We start from the raw sequence: 23,365 nt of genomic DNA on the forward strand, positions 1-23,365 counted from the left end.
ATAAATGACTCAGTTCCAACTATCTGTATCATGCAGGATTGTTCATGTTATTCTCGAACAAAACAATAAGGAACATTTAGCAGCAAAGGTTGTTAGAGTCTATGCTCCGTATTGGCTTGCCAGTGCCAGATGCCCACCGCTTACATATAGGCTTTTAGATATTTCTGGGAGAAAAGGAAGATGGCATTTCTCTCTTCCACATCATCCTAACCAGAGCAATGAAAAAATCTTCAGGCAGATCACTGAAGACGAAGTGCATGAAGGGTATACCATTGATTCTGCATTAGACCTCAGACAATTGGGCCTCTCAGTGTCAATAAGTAGACCTGGGAAGGAGCGCTTTGGACCAGTTAGGGACCTTTCTCCTCTTGGTGGTATGGTAGGTTCAGTCCTCATTTAATTTTCTGAGCAATTATTTCAATAAACAAGAAAAGGGTGTTAAACTCTGTTTCTTTCTCCTTAGGATGGTTCAATTGATTTATATGCTTATGATGCTGATGGAAATTGCATCCGGCTCTTCGTTTCCTCAAAACCATCCCCCTATCAGTCTGTTCCTACAAAGGTAATTGAGGAAATGCTTAACACTTTGGGGAAACTTTTGAATTGTTTTCAATTTGAAATTTATTCTTGTCTTTTTTAGGTAATTTTGGTCCGTCCATTCATGACATTCACGAACAGGCTTGGTGAAGATATGTTTGTTAAGTTAAGTAGTGGAGATCAGCCAAAGGTTTTACATGCATCTGATTCAAGAGCTTCATTTGTTTATTCTGAAGCAGAAGGTCCAGAAAAACTTCAGGTAGCAGACATCCTCTTTATGATTCCAATGAATTTTGAAAATTCATTGACTTTGTATCAAATTCTTAATTCTTAAAGTTTTTAATTTATTCCAATCTACATTTTGGTATCCTTCCATCTTTTACCTTTTAAGTGCATGTTGCGTTATATTAATCCTTCTCTACCATGTCTTGCTTGTATTATCAGTATTTATGAAATTTGCATAATGATACCATGCATGTGATTCCATCTTTGGGAAAAGATTATAGCTCATCACCCTGCAGGGTAGCAACGAGGGAATTTCGCATGTCCCAATGGAATCCGAATCTCTCAATTTTCACCGGAATGTCATTGTCATCTTGGGCTTCATTGCTTCTTTATATTTTGCTTCTTCAATACTATTCCCGCTACACAGTGAAACATGTTTTAACAAGTAGTTAGTTTCAATGTTTTAAATATTGTTATCATGATATCTCACCTTCAATAATGGGAAGTTTCTCAGCATGTTGTGAAATATCACACATATCATGTAAAGCTTCACAGTCTGAGGGAAACTTTAGGGCCCATTTGTCATTGATAATGGCGATGGGAAATCAGTTCCTAGTAAAAAATTCTTTGGAATTTTATTGAGAATTGTTTATGAAAAATTGATTCTGAATAAACATGTTTGGTAAACACACATAAGATAAGAGAAAACAATTTCTTGCAAAATGGTTAAGAACATTCGGTCAAAGTGATCTGGAGCATTAGATCATAAAGGGTGGGCTCCACATGCCGGACAGTCCATACCAATGATCAGAACTTCTCAAGTATAAGACCGGACTCCTCTTCAACAATTATAGTACAATGTAACACCCTAGCTGTGGGGCCCACCATGCCGTGTTTGATATCCACTCCGTTCATTGGGTTGTGTTTCCATGTGTTCACTGCACATACAAAAAATCAGACCGAACCAAAAGGCAGGCTACACCATCAAAATCACTCTTGACACCTCTAAGTTCACGAGGTTTGGCCCCACATGAGTTTTGGATCAAGTGATTTTAGGAATTCCCCCCATCTTGTGAGGTGCACATGATAAATGGGTTAGAATACACAACATTGTGGGCCCCACACGCCTATCCCTCTCCATCATTCCACTTGGTGTCACACGCCCTTTTTTTTTTTTCTTTTTTTCTTTTTTTTTTACTTTATATAAGATGAATTCATTATCCAAGAGCTTGTTTGGGTGCTTGTAAATGGGGGTAAATGGGAAATGGAATTGTAGGTAAATAAATTGTAAGTAAATGGCTTATTCAATTGTGTTTGGATGGGAGTAAATGAAATTCATTTGAAATCCAAATATTCTAGCCGGATGGGAGTAAATGGGAGGAACCAGAATGCATTTGAATTTTTCAATATATTCACAGGAATACATGTGATATCCCAACTTAGTGAACATATGTGATATTTAATGGAATGATTGTAAGAAGCCCATTAAAATATATACTTTAGATAGAATGGGCTTTACGTCGGATATATTATATATACTTTATCTAAAGCCCATTCTATCTAAATATCCGGCGTAAAGCTGATTCTATCTAAAATTTACTTACGTCAGATAAAATATATAATAAGTCCATTAATAAGCCCATCAACCATCTCTTCATCCAAAAACTTAAGGATCACAAACAAGTAACTTGCCAATGTTTTTTAACCGTCCATTTAGATGGCCAACCTTTGGATGGTTTGGATCATTCTTTTAGTGTGATTTTAGTGATATAGTTGATAATTGGATTGTTTTGGAGTATCATTAGCATGCCACGTGTATGGCGGACATGTGTGTAGCATCACCTTTGTTTACTTGTGCGACTCTCCAAGGGAGCTTAAAAAGGCATTTCACCCTATTTACTTCCAAATCCTTTCTCTCGTCGAGAGGATTTCATTCACATACCCATTTACTCTCATTTCATTTCATTTACATGCATTTACTCCCAGCCAAACACACCTCAAATGCCATTTAGTTCCATTTATTCCCAATTCCACCCATTTACCTTCATTTACTCCCATCCAAATGGTCCCTTAAAAGAACTAAAGAAAACAACAACAAAGAAAACAAAAAAACAAAACAAAACAAAACAAAACAAGAGCTAAAAAAGAGAAGAAGAGGAAAAGTAAAAATACAACCACCCAGACCCACAACTGGGGAAACCTAGCTAAGACTGAGAAGGGCTAAGGAGCCCGGTCTCTAAAAAATAAGAGAACCCTATTGAAAACCCTAGCAGATGTAACGCTTTGGTTTTGAAAGCATCGAAAATTCCTTTGATTCCAAATTGCCTAGAGGACTGCGAGAAATAAGATCCACCATTTTTTTTTGACCCAACAAACCTCCTAAATTAGCATACCAAGCTTTAAAAAGTTGATTGATCGAGGAAGGCATAACCCAACAGATAGCAACATCTCTCAAAACCCTATTCCAAATATCCGACGTAAAGGCGCAATGGATGAAGAGATGGTTGATGGACTTTACTTCTTCCAAGCACAATAGGCACACATTGGTGAGGATCATACCTCACTTCCTTCAGTTGTCAATTGTGAGCATCTTATTTTTGCCCATACATGCGAAGGCAACTGAGAAAGATCCTAAGCTTGCGAGGGTCCAGATCCTTGAATCTTTAGAGCTCGGAAGAGGGAAAACCCTCCTGCAATCGAACTAAAAGGTACGTAAATTCCTGAAATTTAGGGTCCGTCAGGTTTCTCCTAAAAGGAGCCCACACACCACTATCCCCTTGGCCAGAAAAACATTTAGCCATGGAGGCAACCAACTTAGAGTAGCTAGAGAATGAAAGTCTCTGAAAGGGGGGGGGGGGGGAGTTTCCACACCAAGGTTCATTCCATAAGCAAATCCTCGATCTCTCTCCTAGCGCAAAAGAAGACTAGTTATTGCTTTCCAAAGGTTGGAAGCTCGATATAACAACGATGGTTTAGTCCACCAACCATGGGAAAGTGACCCATATTTGGCAAAAATTACCCTTTTTTAGAGACTCCTCAAAACTAAACCTCCAAGTGCATTTTCCCAATAGGGCCACATTGACTAACTCTATATTCTTAATACCAATTTCCCCTTTGGAGAAAGGGGAACAAATTTCCGACCATATCATAAGCGGGAGCTTCCTCGAGACAGCCCCCCCTACCATAGAAATTCTCGGTGGAGCTTGTCAATACGAAGGATCACTGATTTAGGGCAATAAAAAAGGAACGAAAAAAAATAACAGAAGACTAGAAAGGGAGGTCTTTATCGCACACATGGAGAGGAATTGACTCTCCCACGGGGGCAATTTTCTCTCCAAGTCTCTCTAGAATTTTATCGCACACATGTTATGTTGGTTTTCCCACAAACAAAGGAAGACCAAGAAATAAAGTCGGAAGGGACTCCAGACCATTGCCAAGGGTGTCAGCCAAGGTGTTCCAAAATAGTAACGGTGGCCATAACGGTCACCACCGTTATCGTTATGATACGGGCCGTTATGGCCATTTTTTTATTTTTTGAAAAAATTGTTACGGGGCCATTATAGGGCCGTTACGGACTATTACGAGACTGTTATAGAGCCATTACGAACCATTACGGGACTGTTACGGCCTTTTTTTTTTTTTTGGTAACGGCTGTTTCAACCCCGTAACGCATAACGGTTATGACCGTTACCGTTATGTAACCGATTTCGAATACCTTGGTGTCAGCCAACCTACCGAACAAATCGGAGGAAATGTTAATATCAAAGAGTTTTCTCTTGGAGAGGTTTACCTTCAACCTTGAAACTAGCAAATGGTCATGCTAAGGAGGTCCACCATGGATTTCTTAGCTTCACAAAATAGTGTGGTGTCATCAGCAAATTAAAGATGACAAATACGTTGAGGGTAGTTTTCCACCTCAAAACCCCTATACAGACCCATCTCCTAGCCTTTGGTCAACATCTAGCTCAGAGCTTTAGAAACTAATATAAAGAGAAAAAGAGATAGAGGATCCTCCTGACGCAAACCACGGGAGGATTTAAAAAATCCAAAGGGAGAGCCATTAATAAGCACAGAAAAACAGGTAAAGGAGATGCAGTAAAATATCCATGCCCTCCACTTCTCCCTAAAACCCATTCTCCTAAGCATATAGCCCAAAAATGACCATTTAACATAGTCATAAGCCTTTTCCAGGTCCATCTTACAAAGAATACCAAACCTGCTCGCCTTAGCCCAGGAGTATAAACATTCATAAGCTATCAAGATACTGTCTAGGATTTGTCTTTCCTGGACAAAAGCACTTTGAAAAGGAGAAACGATCTTAGGAATTGCAAGACGTAACCTGTTACTGAGAATCTTTGCCAGGATTTTATGAGGGCTTCCCACCAAGCTATTAGGACGGAATTCCTTGAGGTGGACAACTCGTTCCAATTTCGAGATAAGGGCAATAAAAGTGTTGCCTATTTCAAAAGGTAATCTGTTAGAAGAAGCAAAGTCTTCGACAAAACTTAACAAATCAGCCTTAACAAGGTCCCAAAAAGACTGGAAAAATGCCATAGGGAAGCCAATCAGGGCCTAGGGATTTATCCCTCCCAAGATCGATGAATGCAGATCTAACTTCATACAAAAGAATTGGTTTTTTTAGGGCATTAGCTTCATCCTGGTCAATGTGATGTGGTCACCCATCGTATTATGTGTGTGTATGCAATTAAATCAAATTAAAATGTCCAATCATGGGCAAGGTATTCCATATCGGTAACGGTGGCCGTAATGCTCACCACCATTACTGATACGGGTATTAGGCGTAACGACTATTACGACCCTTGTAACAGTTGGAAAAAAATTGCTCGAAAAATTTTGAAAAAATATTTAGAAAATCCATAATAATAAAAATATTCCACATATGTATTGCTTTTTGTTTTTGTTTTAAACATGTTTATGATAGTGTAACGGTCCACTCTTTGGTGAGAGTGTTGTATCTGGTTGTCTGGTGAATTTGTGAACGTGGTTATGTCTCTAATATTTATACATCACAATCGAGCATTAGAACTAGAAATTGGAAAAAGGCATAAAAACCACCTTTTATTTTTTGAAAAATGTCCATCGAAGTTTCTATTCACCCAGATTGCCTCAATCTACAGCTTTAATCCGGAAAAAAAAAAAAAATTGTAAAAGTGGTCAAAATATATTGTAAAATAATCTAGGAAAGTTTTTAGAATAAGAAAAGTGAAAAAAATTAGGAGAAAAATGAATTTAAATAGAAAAAAATGGTCATTTTTCAACTGTTATGGGGGTAACGATGTTATGCCCCATAATGGCCGATACGGTCTTAGAAAACCAACTGCATCTTTTCGCCCCCATATTGCGTAACGGTCATGGTCGTTACCTATACGTATCGGCCTTTACGGCTGTAACGTAACGGATACGGAACACCTTGATCATGGGTCCAATTTAGTTGTTTGATGAATAAAAAATTACACTTATTTGATTGTCCGGTTATTGGATTGCTTAGACTTCATTGCATGGTTCAAAATGAAAGATATCCAATAGTGCTACTCTATCAAACAGGTGTCCACAAATCAGAGGTTAGGATTAGTTAACCATTTTGATTTTGGGACTGTTACTTAGAGGCAATCATCTTCATCCAAGCCTTATCTCGACTACTTGGGGTCGGCAACACGAATCATGTCCCACCATTCCACTCTATTAGTGACCATATCCTCAGTTAAACCATAGGTCCTCAAGTCTTTTCTTACTACCTCCACCCACATCATTTGGGCCTTCCCTTGACCCTTTATGATCCTTCAACTTGAACCAACTCGCTCCAAACCGATGTAGTTCTTGGTCTCCATTGCACATGACGAAACCATCTAAGTTTATTTTCCCTCATCTTATTACCTATTCGTGCTGCTCCCAAGTTCCCTCAAATGCATTCATTTCTAATTCTTCTATTCCTCATCTTGCCACTCATCCATCTCTACATCCTCATGTCAACGATGTTCATCCTATGAGCATATTGTTCTTTAACCGCCCAACATTTTGTTCCATAAAGCATTGATGGTCTTATAGCTGTCCTATAAAACTTCTCCTTCAATTTGATTGGTGTGTGATGATCACATAAAACTCTAGAGGCACATCTCCACATCTTCCACCTAACTTGAATTCTATGTACAACATCCTTCTCAACATCTCCCTTATGTGACAATGTGTTCTACAATCTAGTTGGCTTACTTCGAGTTAATGTATGCCAAAGTACCGTTTAAGCAGTGTGCTTACTATCAAGCGTTATACATTCCAGAGTATCAGTTAACTTTCCTCCATTTCGTAGCCAATCAAATTGGAGGAGGACCATTTTCCTTGCCAAAAGATGGGTTGCCGTCATTGGCCTAGACCTTCCTCCCCTAAAGGACAACCTCCTCTCTAGGAGTCTGGCTTTTCAGTAGCTGGGAATCTCCTTTAGGCCATGTTGTAATAGAAATCTGTCCATTGTAAAGTGGGAGAGGCCGACGGCGGGCTGGCTGAAGATCAATGTGGACGGCTCCTCACGAACCAACCCAGGTCCCTCTGGTGGAGGAAGAGTTTGCGGGGGTAGTCAAGGTGAATTCATCTTTGCTTTCTCGAATGGCTATGGTCTAGGGTAAAATGTAAAAGCAGAGGCTCAAGCAATGTTTGAGGGCCTTTCCTTCTGCATGGAGCATGGATTTTCTAACATAGAGGTCGAGAGTGATTCAAAGGTCTTTGTAGATATGCTGAGCAAAGAGAGGCCCTCTAGCTGGTGTTTGCAGTATTGGTGGACTCGTATCGATTCTCTCAAGAGGAGATCTAGAGTCAGCATCCGGTACACTCTGAGGGAGGTTAATGGAGTAGTGGATGCCTTAGCTAAATTGGGCAGCGAATCCCAAACTTTAAAGATTTTTTAGGTGCTGATGGATCTTCCTCGCTCCACCTGAGGTCAGATCTTCCTAGATCGTGTGGGCCTGGGTCAAATTAGAGTGTCTAGCGCCTCGTCATAGGTTTTCTGTTGTTTTTCTCTTTTAGGGGTATATGATAGGCAGGCCGAGGTGGTTTTTGTGCTCTGGGGCTGCCTGAATGAGTCCTCTTGTAAAGCCTTTCTTCGTGAAATAATATTTAGATTCCCAAAAAAAAAATGGAGAAGGGAGGCCGGTTCCTGAACAAGTCCTCGTAGAGCAACCTTATTCTACAATTGTGGCAAATGGGGCCCACAAGTCCTGTGCATCACATCCAACCTGTCCATCTGGGTAGGTCCACGCTGAAAGTTGGATGCTCCAAAAATCAGGCTGATCCAACCATCATGTGGGTCAGCACATGGATTTGGAGGTTTTTGGATGGTGGTCCAATGTTTTCTATAGTATGGCCTACTGCCTACCTAATGATTTGTATAGGCCTGATTTTTGGGGCATCCCATTGTCATGGTGGGACTCAATGCATAGGTTGGATGGCATATACACAGCATGGTAGGCCCCACCACAAAATAATGAACAACCATCTAAAAATCTCTAATTTCACGTGGTGTCCTACATTATGGTTGGATCAGCCTGATTTTAGAGGCATCCAACTTTGATGGTTGGCCTAGCTAATGGACAAGTTGGATGTCATAAACACACCCTAATAGGCCCCACATGCAGCACTTGTACAATAATTGTTCTGGCCATATTATCAAATTACTTCCCCCATTTTGTATTTGATGGAATTGGAGAAGGATTCTTTCCCAACATTGTACGCATGTATGTAATTTCATGAGGGAATGTTTCAGAGATCCGTGCTATTCATCAGTTAGGGTATACTGTGAACATGCCATGGAACAAAAATAATGTTGGTCTATTGATCAGGCACATCAAACTCGTATACGAAAAATGAGACATTAGAAAGAAGTCCAGATTTAACGTACATGTGAGGTACACTTGATAAGTGTGCTACCCTGATTTTTTTTATTTTTTTATTTTTTTTATTTTTTTTTATGGCATGTTCAAAGTTCTCCCCACCTAATGAATAGCTGGGATCTTTGACATGTGTTGTGCGCAAGTAGATCTCACTTGTTCCACCCGCCTCAAATGTGGTACATTTCAGCACAAAAGCGCTATTGGAAACATCTCCAACCTGTTTCCATAAATATTGCTATTCCCCAATCGATTTTTCTTTTCTTTTTTTGAAAGGTAACTACCAGGGATTGAACCCTGGATCACTCATAGACACTACACTGTCTCTGCCAGCTCATCTAATCGATTTTTAATAAACGATTAATTATGTATGCTTACCAAACATATTTAACTCATATAAAATCAGTTTCGGGACTTAGAGGTGCTATGCCAAAGGGGGCCTTAGGAAACTGGTAAGTGTTTAGTGAAACTTCATGATATGTTAAAAGACATCCTCGATTTCTTCCATTTTCACCTTGGAGATCCAAATTTGTTGCTTGAATTCCATTTCATGCATCAAAGTCATGCATAGACTTGGATTTCAAAATATTTTGATGCTAATCTATTAAAAAAAACAATAAGAAAAACAGGGTTTCGGCCCAGAGCTCTTCTTCGATTGGGATTTCTCCACCAAACTCGTGTTTTGATGTGTACCAACTCAACGGGAGTTGTTAAAACATAGCTGCAAACAGAATCCCCAAAAATATTTGGGCAATTTTTTTTTTTTTTTAATTTTAAAAAAATAAATTATTTTATGTGGATTTATGTTGTTTCAGTGTCAACTTGTGAACTATCACAAAGTTTGGTCAAAATAGTGACGGATGTGCCTATATATCACAGTTTTGTCATTATCGCAATATATTGTCAAACACTCACAATATTATGATTGATATATTTTAAAATATATATTCCAGACATGTGGAAAAAAATAATGATACATTGGCTGATGTCGTCGATATTTAAAATACCGGTTAGTTTACATGTTTCCTCTCCTTCTATATAAGTCAATAGTTTTAAATTGCTAATTGAACTCATTTGTACCTTTCAAGAACATGCTTCATCATATAGCCTTGTCCCATCTATTTGGGATTGGCTTTGCAAATCTGTTTCACCATTGCTAAACAGGAATTCTTCTAATTTTGTGGCAAAATTTCAATGACTGGCCGCCTACCTGACATGAACCACCCGTCCTTACCTGGGATGAGGACCAGTTTGTTAAAGTCCCTTGATATACATTGATACACCATCTTCTAACAGCTCGAGCTTTTAGAGAAAGTGGTTGTTTGACATGGTATCAGAGCGGAAGGTCAAGTGTTTGAATCCTGGGAGCAGCAAATATGCCTCCCTAATATATTCTTACATTGATACACCATCTTCTAATGGCTTGAGCTTTTAGAGAAAGTGGTTGTTTGACACAGTTGGCACATTGCACTGTTAGAGTTGGATTTTCAAGAGCATGCTTGATTTTTTAGATGGAATGACACTTTGGATTTTAAAAAAATGTTAACTTCTATGTGACTACTGCTTTCACACAAATCACAAGTGTTCGATGTGCAAAATGTAATAGAACCAATCACATTGCAATCTCTTTCAGTTAGTAGACATGAAGTACTTGATGTTCTGACTCCGATGCTGTCCTAGTTGAACTAATTGAATGTGTGTTGCCCTGGTGTTTTAGGTGCGATTAGAGGATACTGAATGGTGCTTCCCTGTGGAAATTGTGAAGGAGGACACCATCACTGTTGTATTGAGGAAACACAATGGTGGTAGGAGATTTTTGAGAACAGAAATTCGTGGCTACGAGGAAGGATCACGGTTCTTAATTGTATTCCGTCTCGGATCAGCAAATGGTCCTATCAGGTATATATACTTTCATATGTAACTTTTTAGTAGTATCTTAGCCAATGGAAGTTGTAGATATGTTGCTGCACGCAGTTTACAATTAGTCAAGAGGATTATTTGTTTTGACAGAATCGAGAACAGAACAAATAGTGTGACAATCAACCTCCGACAGTCTGGCTTAACTGATGATGCCTGGGTCCAGTTACAACCCCTATCAACGACGAATTTCTCTTGGGAGGATCCGTATGGGCAGAAACTTCTTGATGTTAGCATCCACAATGGCAGCAACATTTCTCTCAAAACATTTACCTTGGAAAATACAAATGAATGTTTCACAGATGAATGGGCAAAAGGCATCCGGCTTCTTGTTCTAGAAATGGGGGATATTAAGATTGCTCGATTTACGGATGATCCGAGAGCACTAGAATTGAGTTCACATGCAAAAAGTGAACTCATGACGTCCATTGGCAACTGGGGCACTCCATGTATGCAAAGTAAGATGCAGAACAATGCTGCACCTATGGAGCTTATAATTGAGTTGGGGGTTGTTGGGATTTCTGTAATAGACCATAGACCAAGAGAGCTATTATATCTCTATCTTGAGAGAGTATTTATTTCTTATTCGACAGGTTACGATGGAGGTATGACAAGCAGGTATGAGTATCCCCTTCTTGTATAATGACCTTTGGAGTTGGCACATTCTGATTCTATGTTTATAAATTTGTTGATTCTATGATAAAACATAGCCATTTGTTGTTAGTCCTTTCTTCTTCAAGAATTTAACTATAATAAACTCTAGCATTACCTTTCTGTCTCTTGAAGTGGCCATCACTTTGTGGTTCTATGTTTCAAATAGTATATTATATGGATATCATGTCTGACATATATGATGACGATGATGATATGGCTATCAATTCTGACTTTGATGGGAAGGAATATGAATAATGATGGGTCGTACCCTTACTGAGAGGAGGGCCTTGGGTGGGAATGATTGATGAAACTGGATCAGTAAATGACCCTAAGTTACTGGGACAAGGCAGTGATGACAATGATGGTCACTCTTCTATAAAGCATCCAAAAAAGAAGAAGAACAAAACACCGAATAGCCCAGCCAAAGCTTGGAGGAAATTCACCGAAAGACAATGAGCTCCCAATTCCTCAGAACCAAACCCATAGAAGAGCCTTCAAACTTGGTTAATGCCGACACCCTTCAAACTTGGTTAACACTGGCACCCTTCGAGACATTGATGCTAACCTCATGGAGAATGGTCATGAAATCAAACATAATCCCCCATTTCCCCATCATTTAAATTTCTACAAAGAGTCACATTCCACACACTATGGAACCGACCAAGGATTCATAACAGTCCACAACTTTAGCCTCTTTATCCATCACAAGCAAGAAGAAAGAAGGGAAATAATCTTCCAATTTTGCATCTCCTATCTGGTAGCCACACATCTTTACAAAAAAAGAATTCTATCACCATGCCCACCTTGAAACAAGCCCTTTCTCAAGTAATCTCCTGGTTTTGTCTAGGATCAATTGACCCTCATTGATCATCTCTTCTTCTAATGCGACTAATGGCCTTCCAAACATTCAATCCCACACCTCCAGAACTCCCAACCCTTGTACTACCATATTTCTGGAGAACAATGTCTCTCTGCAAGGCTTTCAGTTCTTCAAATCCCCACCACCATTTACCAAGAAGGGCCCAATTTTTCTTCCTTAATCTCCCCACCCCTACTGCACGTACCCTTTTCATCTCCTCCCAATTGCATGAAAGATACTTTTTTCCTTCTTCTCCTCCCTCCCAAAGAAAGTTTCCCTAAATTTTCTTGATTTTTTTGCTACAACCAGTGGCATCTTAAATAGAGAGAGAATACACTGGGAGGTGTGGAAGAATGGATTTAATAAGAATTATTCTGCCCTAAAGGTAAGTATGATCCTTTTTTTCTTTCCAAAAAGCCAGTCTCTTATTTATTCTCTCGAGTCAAGCTGCTTTCGCATCAATATGCCTGAAGATGGATCTCTCAAAAAAATAAAAATAAATAAAAATGCCTGAAGATGGACCATCCAGCTTTGGCCTTGAAATGTCTTCGTTCTTATAAATGAGACTGTAAAAGTCTCTATTTTGTCTTTAATGTTTCATTGCTCCATTTGTCTGCCAACAAAGATGTGTGTAACTGCCTAATGTATACAGAAAAACGTAATGTAATTGCTGCAAGTAAACCAAGAAATTCTTTCAAGTGAAGAAAAGATAAGAAATTCTTTCAAGTGAAGAAAAGATGGAATTTGGTATGATGAAATGTCTTTGTTTTACCCAAACCATTACTTACAAACAAGGGGAACAGTTGGTGTATCCCTGTACAACAAAATCAATAAGTACATCACTCTTAACTAATTATACAGTACATTTTTTTAAAGGTAAAATTATGCAGTACATGAGTTGTTTGGATTGACAAGAATGGATCTGCTATTACCATGGATCCATAGATGTATGCCTGTAGCTCCTTCCCACAATAAAGTTCTTGTCCTTGGCCCATAGGGCATAGTTCCTACCGCAGACTGTCATGTCAACATCAACCTAAAAAAATAAAAAATAAAAAAATCTGATATGATTATATGGATCAAGATATCTAATTTTTGAAGGGACATGAGAAGAAAACTGACAATGGAAGGAAAAGTGTGCGTGCAAGTTTTGGGGATTGCTTGCCTGTCTTTCTTGAGAAAGAACTGGAATTTGATGCCAAAGATGTTAACCAAAGACTTCATTAACTTTTTTAAGCTGCTGATCTACAAGTTGAACTAGATCTGAGGGTCAAAGTTTGAGCTAGAACAGAAGTCACATGACCAAGTTGTTAGCAATCTCAAACTTCAGGATCAACATGTCCAGAGCTTGTAAATTTTTGAAAGAAATGTCCAAAAATATTTCTAAAATACAAGATACCAGGATTTTTTGTTTTTTGTTTTTTTGAAGATTTTATTAATATGGAAAAACAATTACAATCTTAAAGGCAGAGAATTATATCTAGAAGACTGACAATAAAGCCAGGGCCAACACACCCACAGAATCACAATCAACACATTTCCTCTTACCTTGAATGAGATGCTAACTGCATCCCTATTAGCAAGTTTATCCACTCCATCGTTTGTTTCTCCAGGTACATGGGAGAATTATTTCGGATTGTTCAACGTAGGGTCCTTAACCTCTTACAACACATCAACCAATTTCCAAGGGTGGAATTCAAGGTCGATCGCTTAATTGCATTTCTAAGTCCCCTTCAGAATTACAGGGAATAAATGGAACTTCACTGCCAGCTTAACAGCCTGCAGAAGGGCAGAAGCCGCTATGAAATTTCAATCTTTAAAGCCAAGAGGACCAAAGAACATAGCAATAGTTTCCCCATTACTATTACCAGAAATTCCACCAACGCCAACTGGTCGTCGGTTCCTATATGAACACACATGGAAGTAAATTTTAAAGCCACCAGACAAGGGAGGGAACCAGCGAACCTGAGTTGGCCTACCTTGATGCTGCCAAGAAAGGATCTCCCCAATTGCACTTTGGAAAAAAAAAAACACTACAACATATTGGATCTCTCTTGGACCAAGTAATAATACATGATATCACTTGGTTGAAGAGTCTTACTCTGCATTCTTTCCCTCTGAAAATTGTATTGTGACACTCCAGCCATATAATCAGTAAGACAGGTCCAGGTACAAGGATATGTTACTTTGTGCAGGTTGATAATGATATTGTAATTTTGGTGTTGAGGCAGAGATTGTCTTTTTTTTTTTTGCAATATGAATAAAAAAAACCATGAAGAAACCCAAAGAAATACACAGGCCAGCCCCCTGGCTAGAGAAGAGCCCATATAAAGAAAACCAAAGGAAGGGGCCCAATCCTTGAAATACATCAAAACCTTGCTAAAAACCCTGCAGTAGAACACTGAAGATTTCTAAAACAGCGAGCAGTTCTTTCCATCAAAATAGCCCAAAGAACAGCAAGAAGAATGATCCTCCATTTTGTCCTGCCTAGGTTCCCACCCGGATCATCGTGTCGGGATCCAGAAAGGAGGTTGATAGAGGAGGGCATCACCCAAGAAACTTCAGCAAATCAAAGGACACGCCACTGGATCTCATAGGTTAAAGGACAATGCAAAAAGAGATGCTCTATAGACTCCGTGTCTTGGAAACACAATAGGCAAATATTGGTCAAAGGCGTTCATCTTTTCCTAAGATTATCCATCGTCATAACTCTTTTCCTTCCCACCAACCACACGAAAGCTGCAACTTTTGGGGGATCCTTGTACTTCCACAAAACTCCGGTGTGGCAACTCTCCGAAGTAGATCGGTTGGAAGCAAGGGTGCGATAGAAGGATCAAACAGAGAAGGAGCCCGATCTTTGTAGTGGTCCTACTTTGTGTCGAGAGAGGGAAAAAAGCCCTGCAAATGAGATAACAAAGCTATTAATTCAGAGATTACCGGATCAGACAGCTCTCTCCTGAATGGGGGGAGCCAAACTCCCTCTCTTCCAACTCCTGAAAGACAATCAACGACCGTTAAGACCCTCATAAGGACACATTGCTGCCTAAGCAGGGAAGGAGGTGGCTAGGGAAGGACTTCCACACCTGATGTCCAACCAAAATCTAATCCTCGTACTATTGCCCAAGACATAGGAAACCCCTTGAAACATAAGAGGGAGCCACCTTGCAATACCCTTCCAAAGAAAGGAAGATCGATATAGAGAAGAAGGTTTAGTCCACCATTGATGAGGGGGTTTAGTCCACCATTGATGAGGGGTTAGACCATATTTCCCGGAGATCACAGATTTCCATAAGCTCCGTCTCTCTATACCAAATCTCCAAACCCATTTTCCCAGCATGGCTTGATTGACCATATCCAATCTCTTTATTTCCGCTCCACCTTCAACATAAGAGGTGCAAACCTCTTTCCAATTGAGGAGCAGTAATTTTCTAGAGAAGTAACCTCCTTGCTAGAGGAATGCCCTATGGAGTTTATCAGTCCTGAGGAGTACAGATTTGGGTCAACAAAATAAAGACAAAGTAAATTGGCGGATGGGATAGGCAGTCTTTGATAAGAAATAATCTACCTCCTAAAGAAAGTAATTGGCATTTTTGAGGGGACAATTTCCTTTCCATTCTTTCAATAATCCTATCCCAAAGATATAAAGTAGGTTTACCAAAACAAAGGGGAAGACCTAGATAAATAAGTAGGGAAAGATCCTACCTTACAACTGAAAGAATCTGCCAGAAATCAATAGTTTCAATGGGAGACCTCCCAGGCATGAAATCAATTATCAACAACACATTTTTTTTTTCCTTTTTTTGATAAGAATGCATGCAGTGTTTTTAGTATCGACGATATCAGTCGATATATCCCACAATATATCTTGTATCCCATATGTGCGATACGAAACGCATTAGTGGGATGTATCTTACATGTTCGATCTGGTGAGCATTTTCGATTTTGATTCTTTTTTCCATAAATCATGTTAAATAGTGTCAAATTGTTACAAATTCATAATTTTTCATGTTTTGCATGAAAATCATGGATTGGGAGCTTCAATTTCGAGATTTGGAGATGGGTCGAGTTGCGGAAATTTGGAAAAAAAAATCAAAATTTTCCAATTTCTTGCAAATTGGTTGCAATCTGTGTCCAAACATAAAATCAAACATAGTACGTAACCTGATCTAGTGATTCTTCTTTTGCTTTTGAATATATTGCTTGTGTTTCCACACGTCTTCTTACATTTATAAATTATATGAATAGACTTTGAATATAATTGCATCAATTCAGTTAGACAGTGCATAGATTAGGATCCCATACAAAGAAAACCTATTATGCGCACTTTTTTTGTACTGTTTTGATTTGTAAGTGTGAATTAATGTCTTTTTTAACAATCACTGAAGTTTCATTGAAAAAGTCAACCAATTTCCCAATGTTTTCCCATGTTTCCAACAACAATGATACATTACGTGATACAACCGATATATCCGATGCGATAACTGATACGTATCCATCTCCTAAGGGTGCAATATGTAATGCGATACCAATATTTTGAACATTAAATGCACGTCTTCTATCACTAACAAGCAACAAGTTACAATACTTTCCAATGACTCATTGTAAGGGTTTTCAATGTTTTCTTCTATATTCTTCGGTTGCTTTGGGAAGGAATTTTGTGAAGTAGGATGACTTGAGATAATGTGTTTTCTTCTGCCAGGTTCAAGCTCATCTTGGGTCTTTTACAGCTTGATAACCAGCTCCCACTTTCATCAATGCCTGTGCTCTTGGCACCTGAGCATGTGATTGATACACGTCATCCAGTCTTCAAGATGACTATCACAATGAGCAATGAGAATACTGATGGGACACAGGTTTACCCATATGTTTATATCAGGGTAATCCTTTTGATTAGAACAACATGATTGTTATTTTTGGACTTCAGATATGAGCTGATTGCATTTTTGCAGATTCATGGTCTCACCAAATCCTGTGTGCATGCGCTAGGTAACTGAAAAGTGTTGGAGGCTTAGCATTCATGAGCCAATTATTTGGGCATTGGTAGATTTCTACAATAATCTCCGGATGGATCGCATCCCCAAAAACTCAAGTGTCACACAAGCTGATCCTGAGATTAGAATAGAGTAAGAATCTTATTTTCTAAGAACACATTCTGTGCAGTTACTGGTGTTCTATGTTTATCAGATCCTTTTACAAGTTTCCTTCTGAGTATTCCAGTTTCTATATCCTATATATTGATATGTATGTATGCATTTTATTTTATTTTTGCGGTCTTTCATTATGTCTAATGGAATATCTATTGAAAAAAAAAAAATAAGTGACTAGTGGAATAGAATTAATTGCTTACTAGGAACTGCCAGAAAATGCTAATCATAAACAACTAAATCATCCTGAGGATCTGCAATCACTTGAAGAAAACTTGTCCAATACAACAGAGATAAACACAGTTAACTCAAGCATATTGTGCCAGTTCACTTGTTAGGTCCGTTACACCTCCAACATGTAGTTCCTAGTTCACCAATTCTTTTGAGTTTTAATCGTAATCGCCCACCCGAGATGTATTTTCAATTACACATTCATCCAGGCATATACTTCCATCTGGGATTTTTCACTTCTTGCCCCATTTTCATCCTCACTGCTGCAAATCCATGCCTAATCTATCCTAATCTATCCCTTGATCTTTATGGATGCCCTCATGCAGATTTGCTCCTACTCTGCTGAGGTGCTTGCAAGTGAAAATCAGAGTGACAAATCTCATTCACATCATTTCCTCTGCCGAGAAACTTCATGGAATATTTTCTTGACTTTGGGTTTTCTTTTTTGTTTCCTTTTTTAAAGGTTAATAGGTTTGTTTTATTGAAAATTTGCTAAGAAATTCATAGCAACAAAGAATACAATCTAAAATAACAACCCAAGCATGGACTCAACTATAGAAACATCTACATTTTTAATCCCAGCTGCCCATTCTAAAACATCTCTCTTGGAAGGCACCCAATGATAAATTTTTCCTTAGGAAGAGACGTGCCATGCCATGCCTAAAAATGATCTTCAACTGACTTTGGCATTACCAAATCCACTTCAAAAGGAGCAAAAACCGCACACCACACTTGCCATGCAAAGGGACAATAGATGATCGATTGATTCTACATTGTTCATACACATAAGGCATATGTTGGTTAGAATCATAGCCCCTTTCTGTAGATTGTCTACAGTCTAAATCCTCTTCCTTCCCACCACCAAGGTAGTTTCCATCTATTGAACGCTGCAGACAACTCATCTCACAAGAGTAGATAGAGGGATTGTTGATTCGGTCCATACAACCTCAGGAAGACCCACCTAAAGCCAGGGGAAAACTCTCAGAGGTCCACATTAATGGAGAACCAACCACACTAGCTATCCTCCCTAGCCCAGGAACTATGATCCCAAAGAACAACTTTGCCACCAACCAAACCAACCGCATCAAGAGCCTCCCACTCCACACCCCTACGACCCCATATAGACTCGACCAAGCCCTGATCAATCTTTTAGAGCTTGGTTTCCTGAATAACGATAAGACGGACTTTGGTACGTTTGCAAATATCCTTCGCATGGATTCCCTTTTGGGAGCACCTGAGCCCATGGGCATTCTTGCTGAAAATCTTCATTGGATGGTCAAGTTGACCCCTCCCCCTCTTGTTTCTAGGAATGGCATTGGCCTACCCACGCAGGTTAGCCAGCTCCCTACACCCTTTAATCGATTTCAAAGATTGTCCTTGAAGCCCATATGAAGACACCCAAAGGCCTCTCTCTTCAACCAGCTGGATGCTTCTTACTTTAAAGATCCTTCTATTACTATCCTTTCATAAACTCTATAGGATTGCCATTGGAAATTACCATTTGGATATTACTATATTGGAAATTACACGTTTAATCCATGGATAGGAATATGTTGAACATTCCTCCCATCGACTCTCATTTATTAGTACTAGATATTGCTACATTGTAAGGCGTCTGGACTACCGATCTCCTTCAGAGTTAAAAACTGCCACCTCCTTTGAAGCCTATTGCACTAGTGTGCAATGAGTGATCTCAACAATCTTTTGAATTTATACTTCTCACTTCGAAGATCCTTGTATTACTCTCCTTTCATTAACTCCACCCGATTGCCATTGGAAATTACCAAGTGGATATTCTTACGTTGGAGAACTTACATGTTTGATCAACGAATGGGAGTATGGTGAACATTCCTTGATGCGGACATCAGTGGTGCACCCTTTAGAGTGTACCAAAGGAGGAGGCGTCGCCGACAGAGTACCAGAGCGGAGGAGTTGATGTGGATAGACGACGAGTCCACCGGACCCACTTTCTGACGCGCTACGAGTGCAGGAGTGGCATGACCGCACCCCGACCATAGATCTATGGGTCGGATTTCACACCCTACCTCACAGGCATTCACCCCAACCATAAATCGGATTTCACACCCTACCACACGAGTGTTTTAGTTTTAGATTATTTTTTTTTTGTTCTTTTTCTTGTTTTAGGGGCTTTATTGCAACTTTCTTTATTTTTCGTCTTTTTGTTATTTTTCTTGTTTCCAGGGGCTTTAGTACACTTTTACTTTTTCTATAGCTTATATATACGTTGTGAGAAACCCTATTTTTGTTATTATTGAATGAATAGAAATTTGTCTCTTTTCTTCCTCTTTATTTAAGAGATTAGAGTTCAGGATTGACCCTTGGGTGTTGAGGATTCCACCCCGAATTCAGGTTTTCTTCTTTCTAGATCTTCGAGGTACAGGAAAAGGTAAGAATCATCCTCCTTTTCTTTTGACGACAAAATGACATGTACCTTCCTTATCTCGAACCCTTCATTCTTCACCCTTTTCGTTCGTCTTTGAATATCCTCTTTCTAGTTTGAACAGAAAAGAGGGATGGTTAGTCAATAGGATCAGATCCAAACTTGATTGTGGACTGACTTATGCTAGATATGGGATATCCTCATATCCCTAGGTCCTCCATTTTTACTGTTTATGCGATTTTATGCTAAGGGGCATGATTCTGACGGAATGACCTCATCTTTGTTTTGAAATTTACTTAATCCCTTTGACTGGAAATGGTTATTTAATTGGTTTATTTATTTGAACATTCTTTAACCTGATTATACATGCATCTAGGATTAGGTCATCACATGTCCCTGCATCATTCCTCCTATGTCTTACCTGATCTCATTCATTAGTACTGGCCGGCTCGTCTCCTTCAAACTCTATTGCACATTTGCACTAGTTTGCAACGAGTGATCTCATCAATCTTTCAAACGTCTTACTTTTTTTTTTTTGAAGATCCTTCTATTATGCTCCTTTCATAAACTTCACATGATTTCCACTAGAAATTACCAGGTAGATATTGCTATATTTACAACGTAATGGAGATCTATCACCATGGTGAAAACTGGGTGTCTGTGTGGTTCTCTTTTGTCTAAAGCCATCCATTGTTTTTTTCCCCTTTAATCTTTTGTAATGTCTCAGCATGCTAACCCTTTGATCTGAGTAAACATCAGAATCTTCTGTTATCATTGCATATCACAATTACATAAATGTAGACGGTACAATCTTCCAAACTGGTCTGAAGATCCCTGCATTCATAGTTTTGAAACAGATGATACCTTTGCATTTTTAATCCAGATTGTTCAATATCCCTTTTCATTTCTTACCCTCGTTCATTCATGCATCAATCTATATCCATCTTTATATTATTTCATCAAAAGTCTGTATCTCGTCTTCAAAGACTTAATATATCTTGTTCTTGCTCATTCCTCCTTCAATAAGAGAACTTTCATTCCACTACCTTCCACTGGATCTTGGTTTCTTGGTTTTTCAACCCTTTGAGAAGTTTCAATTCTAACTGGTATATAACCTTTCATTTATTATTAACCTTTCGTATTTTCTTTTTTGTCGGTGATGTTCAAAGAATAGCTCTTTTCTTTGACTCCTTCAAAGTGTCGTGGGTGATGCTAGGGTCCATTGTTGGTTTATTCCTAGCATCACATGGGGGTGGGATCGGGAAAAAAAGGAACAATCGGTGTTTCCAAAATCGAAGTGGGATAGTGTCAGAGGCCTTTAAAAGGGCAAAGTTAGATGTTATGGGTTGGGCCTCGAGCACTAAGGCCCTTGATGAGTGTGTAACCTTTTTTCTTTGTATGGGCCATTGCCAATGTAATTTGCTGTAAGAGTTCCTTCTTTGGCTATTCTTTTTCTAATAAAATATCATTACCTTTCCATAAATAATAATAATTTAAAAAATAAAAAATAAAAAATAAAAAGAACAGTTGCACACAAATAGCTGGGATAAGGCAATGATGATTATGATGAATCTACCTTCTCAAAATCAGCATCAGCCATAGAATGTAATTTTGCTCAGATTAAATCATTAAAGTTAAAGAGTTAAATGATTTTGCAAATGAAAAAGTGGACTATTTGCTGCAACTTTCCATGCCTCACTTGACAACTGTTCCCTTTGATAAGCAGAACAAGGATGTATTTGTTGTCTGAAATTGCCTGCATTAGTGAAAAATAAGTGATGTTTCTAGAACTAGAAAAAGACGGACATTGTCATATCCTTTTTTGATACCCATTGCCCAATCTTTTCAGCCTAATAGATGTTTCAGAAGTGAAGCTGAAGCTGTCACTAGAGACAGCGCCAAGTCAGAGACCAGATGGCGTCCTTGGCATGTGGAGCCCCATATTATCTGCTGTTGGAAATGCATTCAAAATTCAGGTAAAAAAGAAGGAAGTTTTCTCGTGTGTTGAACCAAAACTCAGGATTCTATATATGGCAAGTTAAATTTTACACTGATGTTTTCCATATAGTAATATTGCTCCACATTACGTTCTGATTCCACTATTTCAGGTCCATCTGAGGAAGGTCATGCATAGGAACAGGTTCATGCGGAAAAGTTCTGTTGTTTCTGCCATTGTAAATCGTATTTGGAGAGATCTGATTCACAATCCTTTACATTTGGTTTTCGCGGTTGATGTACTTGGATTGACAAGCTCAACGTTGGCTTCTCTCAGTAAAGGATTTGCAGAGCTCTCTACAGATGAGCAATTTCTGCATTTACGCTCAAAGCAGGTAACGATTTTCATTCTCAATCATCTTGCTTTCTTCTTAAAGATTCCAGAAGGAAATAATTTAAACATGGTTTTAGGTATGGTCAAGGAGAATTACTGGTGTAAGTGATGGAATACTTCAAGGGACTGAAGCTCTTGCCCAAGGCGTAGCTTTTGGACTATCTGGTGTTGTGACAAAGCCGGTGGAGAGTGCTAGGCAATACGGTCTGCTGGGGTTTGCTCAAGGGATTGGAAGAGCTTTCCTTGGATTCATTGTACAACCAGTCAGTGGGGCATTGGATTTTTTCTCGTTGACAGTTGATGGCATTGGTGCAAGTTGTTCCAGATGCTTGGAGGTCTTCAGCAACAAGGTTACATACCAAAGGATCCGTAACCCCCGTGCCATTCATGCAAATGGTATACTTAAGGAGTATAGTGAAAGAGAAGCGCTTGGGCAGGTAATATCTTCTCATCTCCTTTTAATATATTCCTTTCCTAAATATTCACTTTATAGAAAATGTACTTCCTAACCGAATGTCGAAACTGCCGCCATTTGACTGGCACCCATAATTTTGTGGTCTTGTTGCTGTCAAAATTCTTTGTATGACATTCAGAAAGTGGCTTCTGATTCAATAATTGGAAGAAGCAGTTGAGGAAAGTATTGAACATGTTAATGTCGTATAAAAACCTACAACAATTAAAGAGATGGACAGGTCTTTGACAAATCCCATATAATATATATATATATATATATATATATTTAAGTGTTTTCCTAAGTGAATATATGAGCTGAAGTGATGAGGACATCCGAGCACGATACTAGAGGAGGGTTGAGCCAAACTCCTTATGGATAGACGACCATTACATGAGGCCCACTTGGCCCAATTCACATTCCTAGCCACATTGAAGACCTCATATGCATGTTCATGCATCTTTGAAGACCCCACACTAGGAAGATGCATGTGGGCTACATGTACGAGCTTGATGGACACAACGGACCATTGGATTGGGTGGACATGATGATCGGACCGTTGGATCATTACCGGACATCTTGATCATAGACCCCCATAGGCCACGAAATAGTTTAGGTGTTTACATTGTTTACATGCTTCATTATTTTTGGTATACCTTATATTTGTGTTGAGATTAGGGAGTTAGAAACAACTTTTAATTTATTAAGCATCTTTATATTGA

The 23,365-nt window shown here is 38.9% G+C and overlaps 1 protein-coding gene across 5 annotated transcripts in view; it reads left to right on the forward strand.

Moving 5' to 3' along the window:
- The window catches only part of LOC131232245 (uncharacterized), a 142,531-nt gene that overhangs the window by 107,679 nt on the left and 11,487 nt on the right, over nt 1–23,365 (forward strand). For all 5 annotated transcript variants that reach the window (XM_058228453.1, XM_058228452.1, XM_058228454.1 and 2 more), the window contains 10 exons: nt 37–379; nt 464–562; nt 641–796; nt 10,375–10,556; nt 10,668–11,192; nt 16,787–16,964; nt 17,074–17,210; nt 21,713–21,839; nt 21,972–22,193; nt 22,270–22,629. In XM_058228453.1, coding sequence (XP_058084436.1) covers nt 37–379; nt 464–562; nt 641–796; nt 10,375–10,556; nt 10,668–11,192; nt 16,787–16,964; nt 17,074–17,210; nt 21,713–21,839; nt 21,972–22,193; nt 22,270–22,629 — 2,329 coding nt within the window. The remainder of the gene's footprint in view (nt 1–36; nt 380–463; nt 563–640; nt 797–10,374; nt 10,557–10,667; nt 11,193–16,786; nt 16,965–17,073; nt 17,211–21,712; nt 21,840–21,971; nt 22,194–22,269; nt 22,630–23,365) is intronic.

This window comes from Magnolia sinica, chromosome 18, assembly GCF_029962835.1.
Source record: "Magnolia sinica isolate HGM2019 chromosome 18, MsV1, whole genome shotgun sequence".
NCBI lineage: Eukaryota > Viridiplantae > Streptophyta > Magnoliopsida > Magnoliales > Magnoliaceae > Magnolia > Magnolia sinica.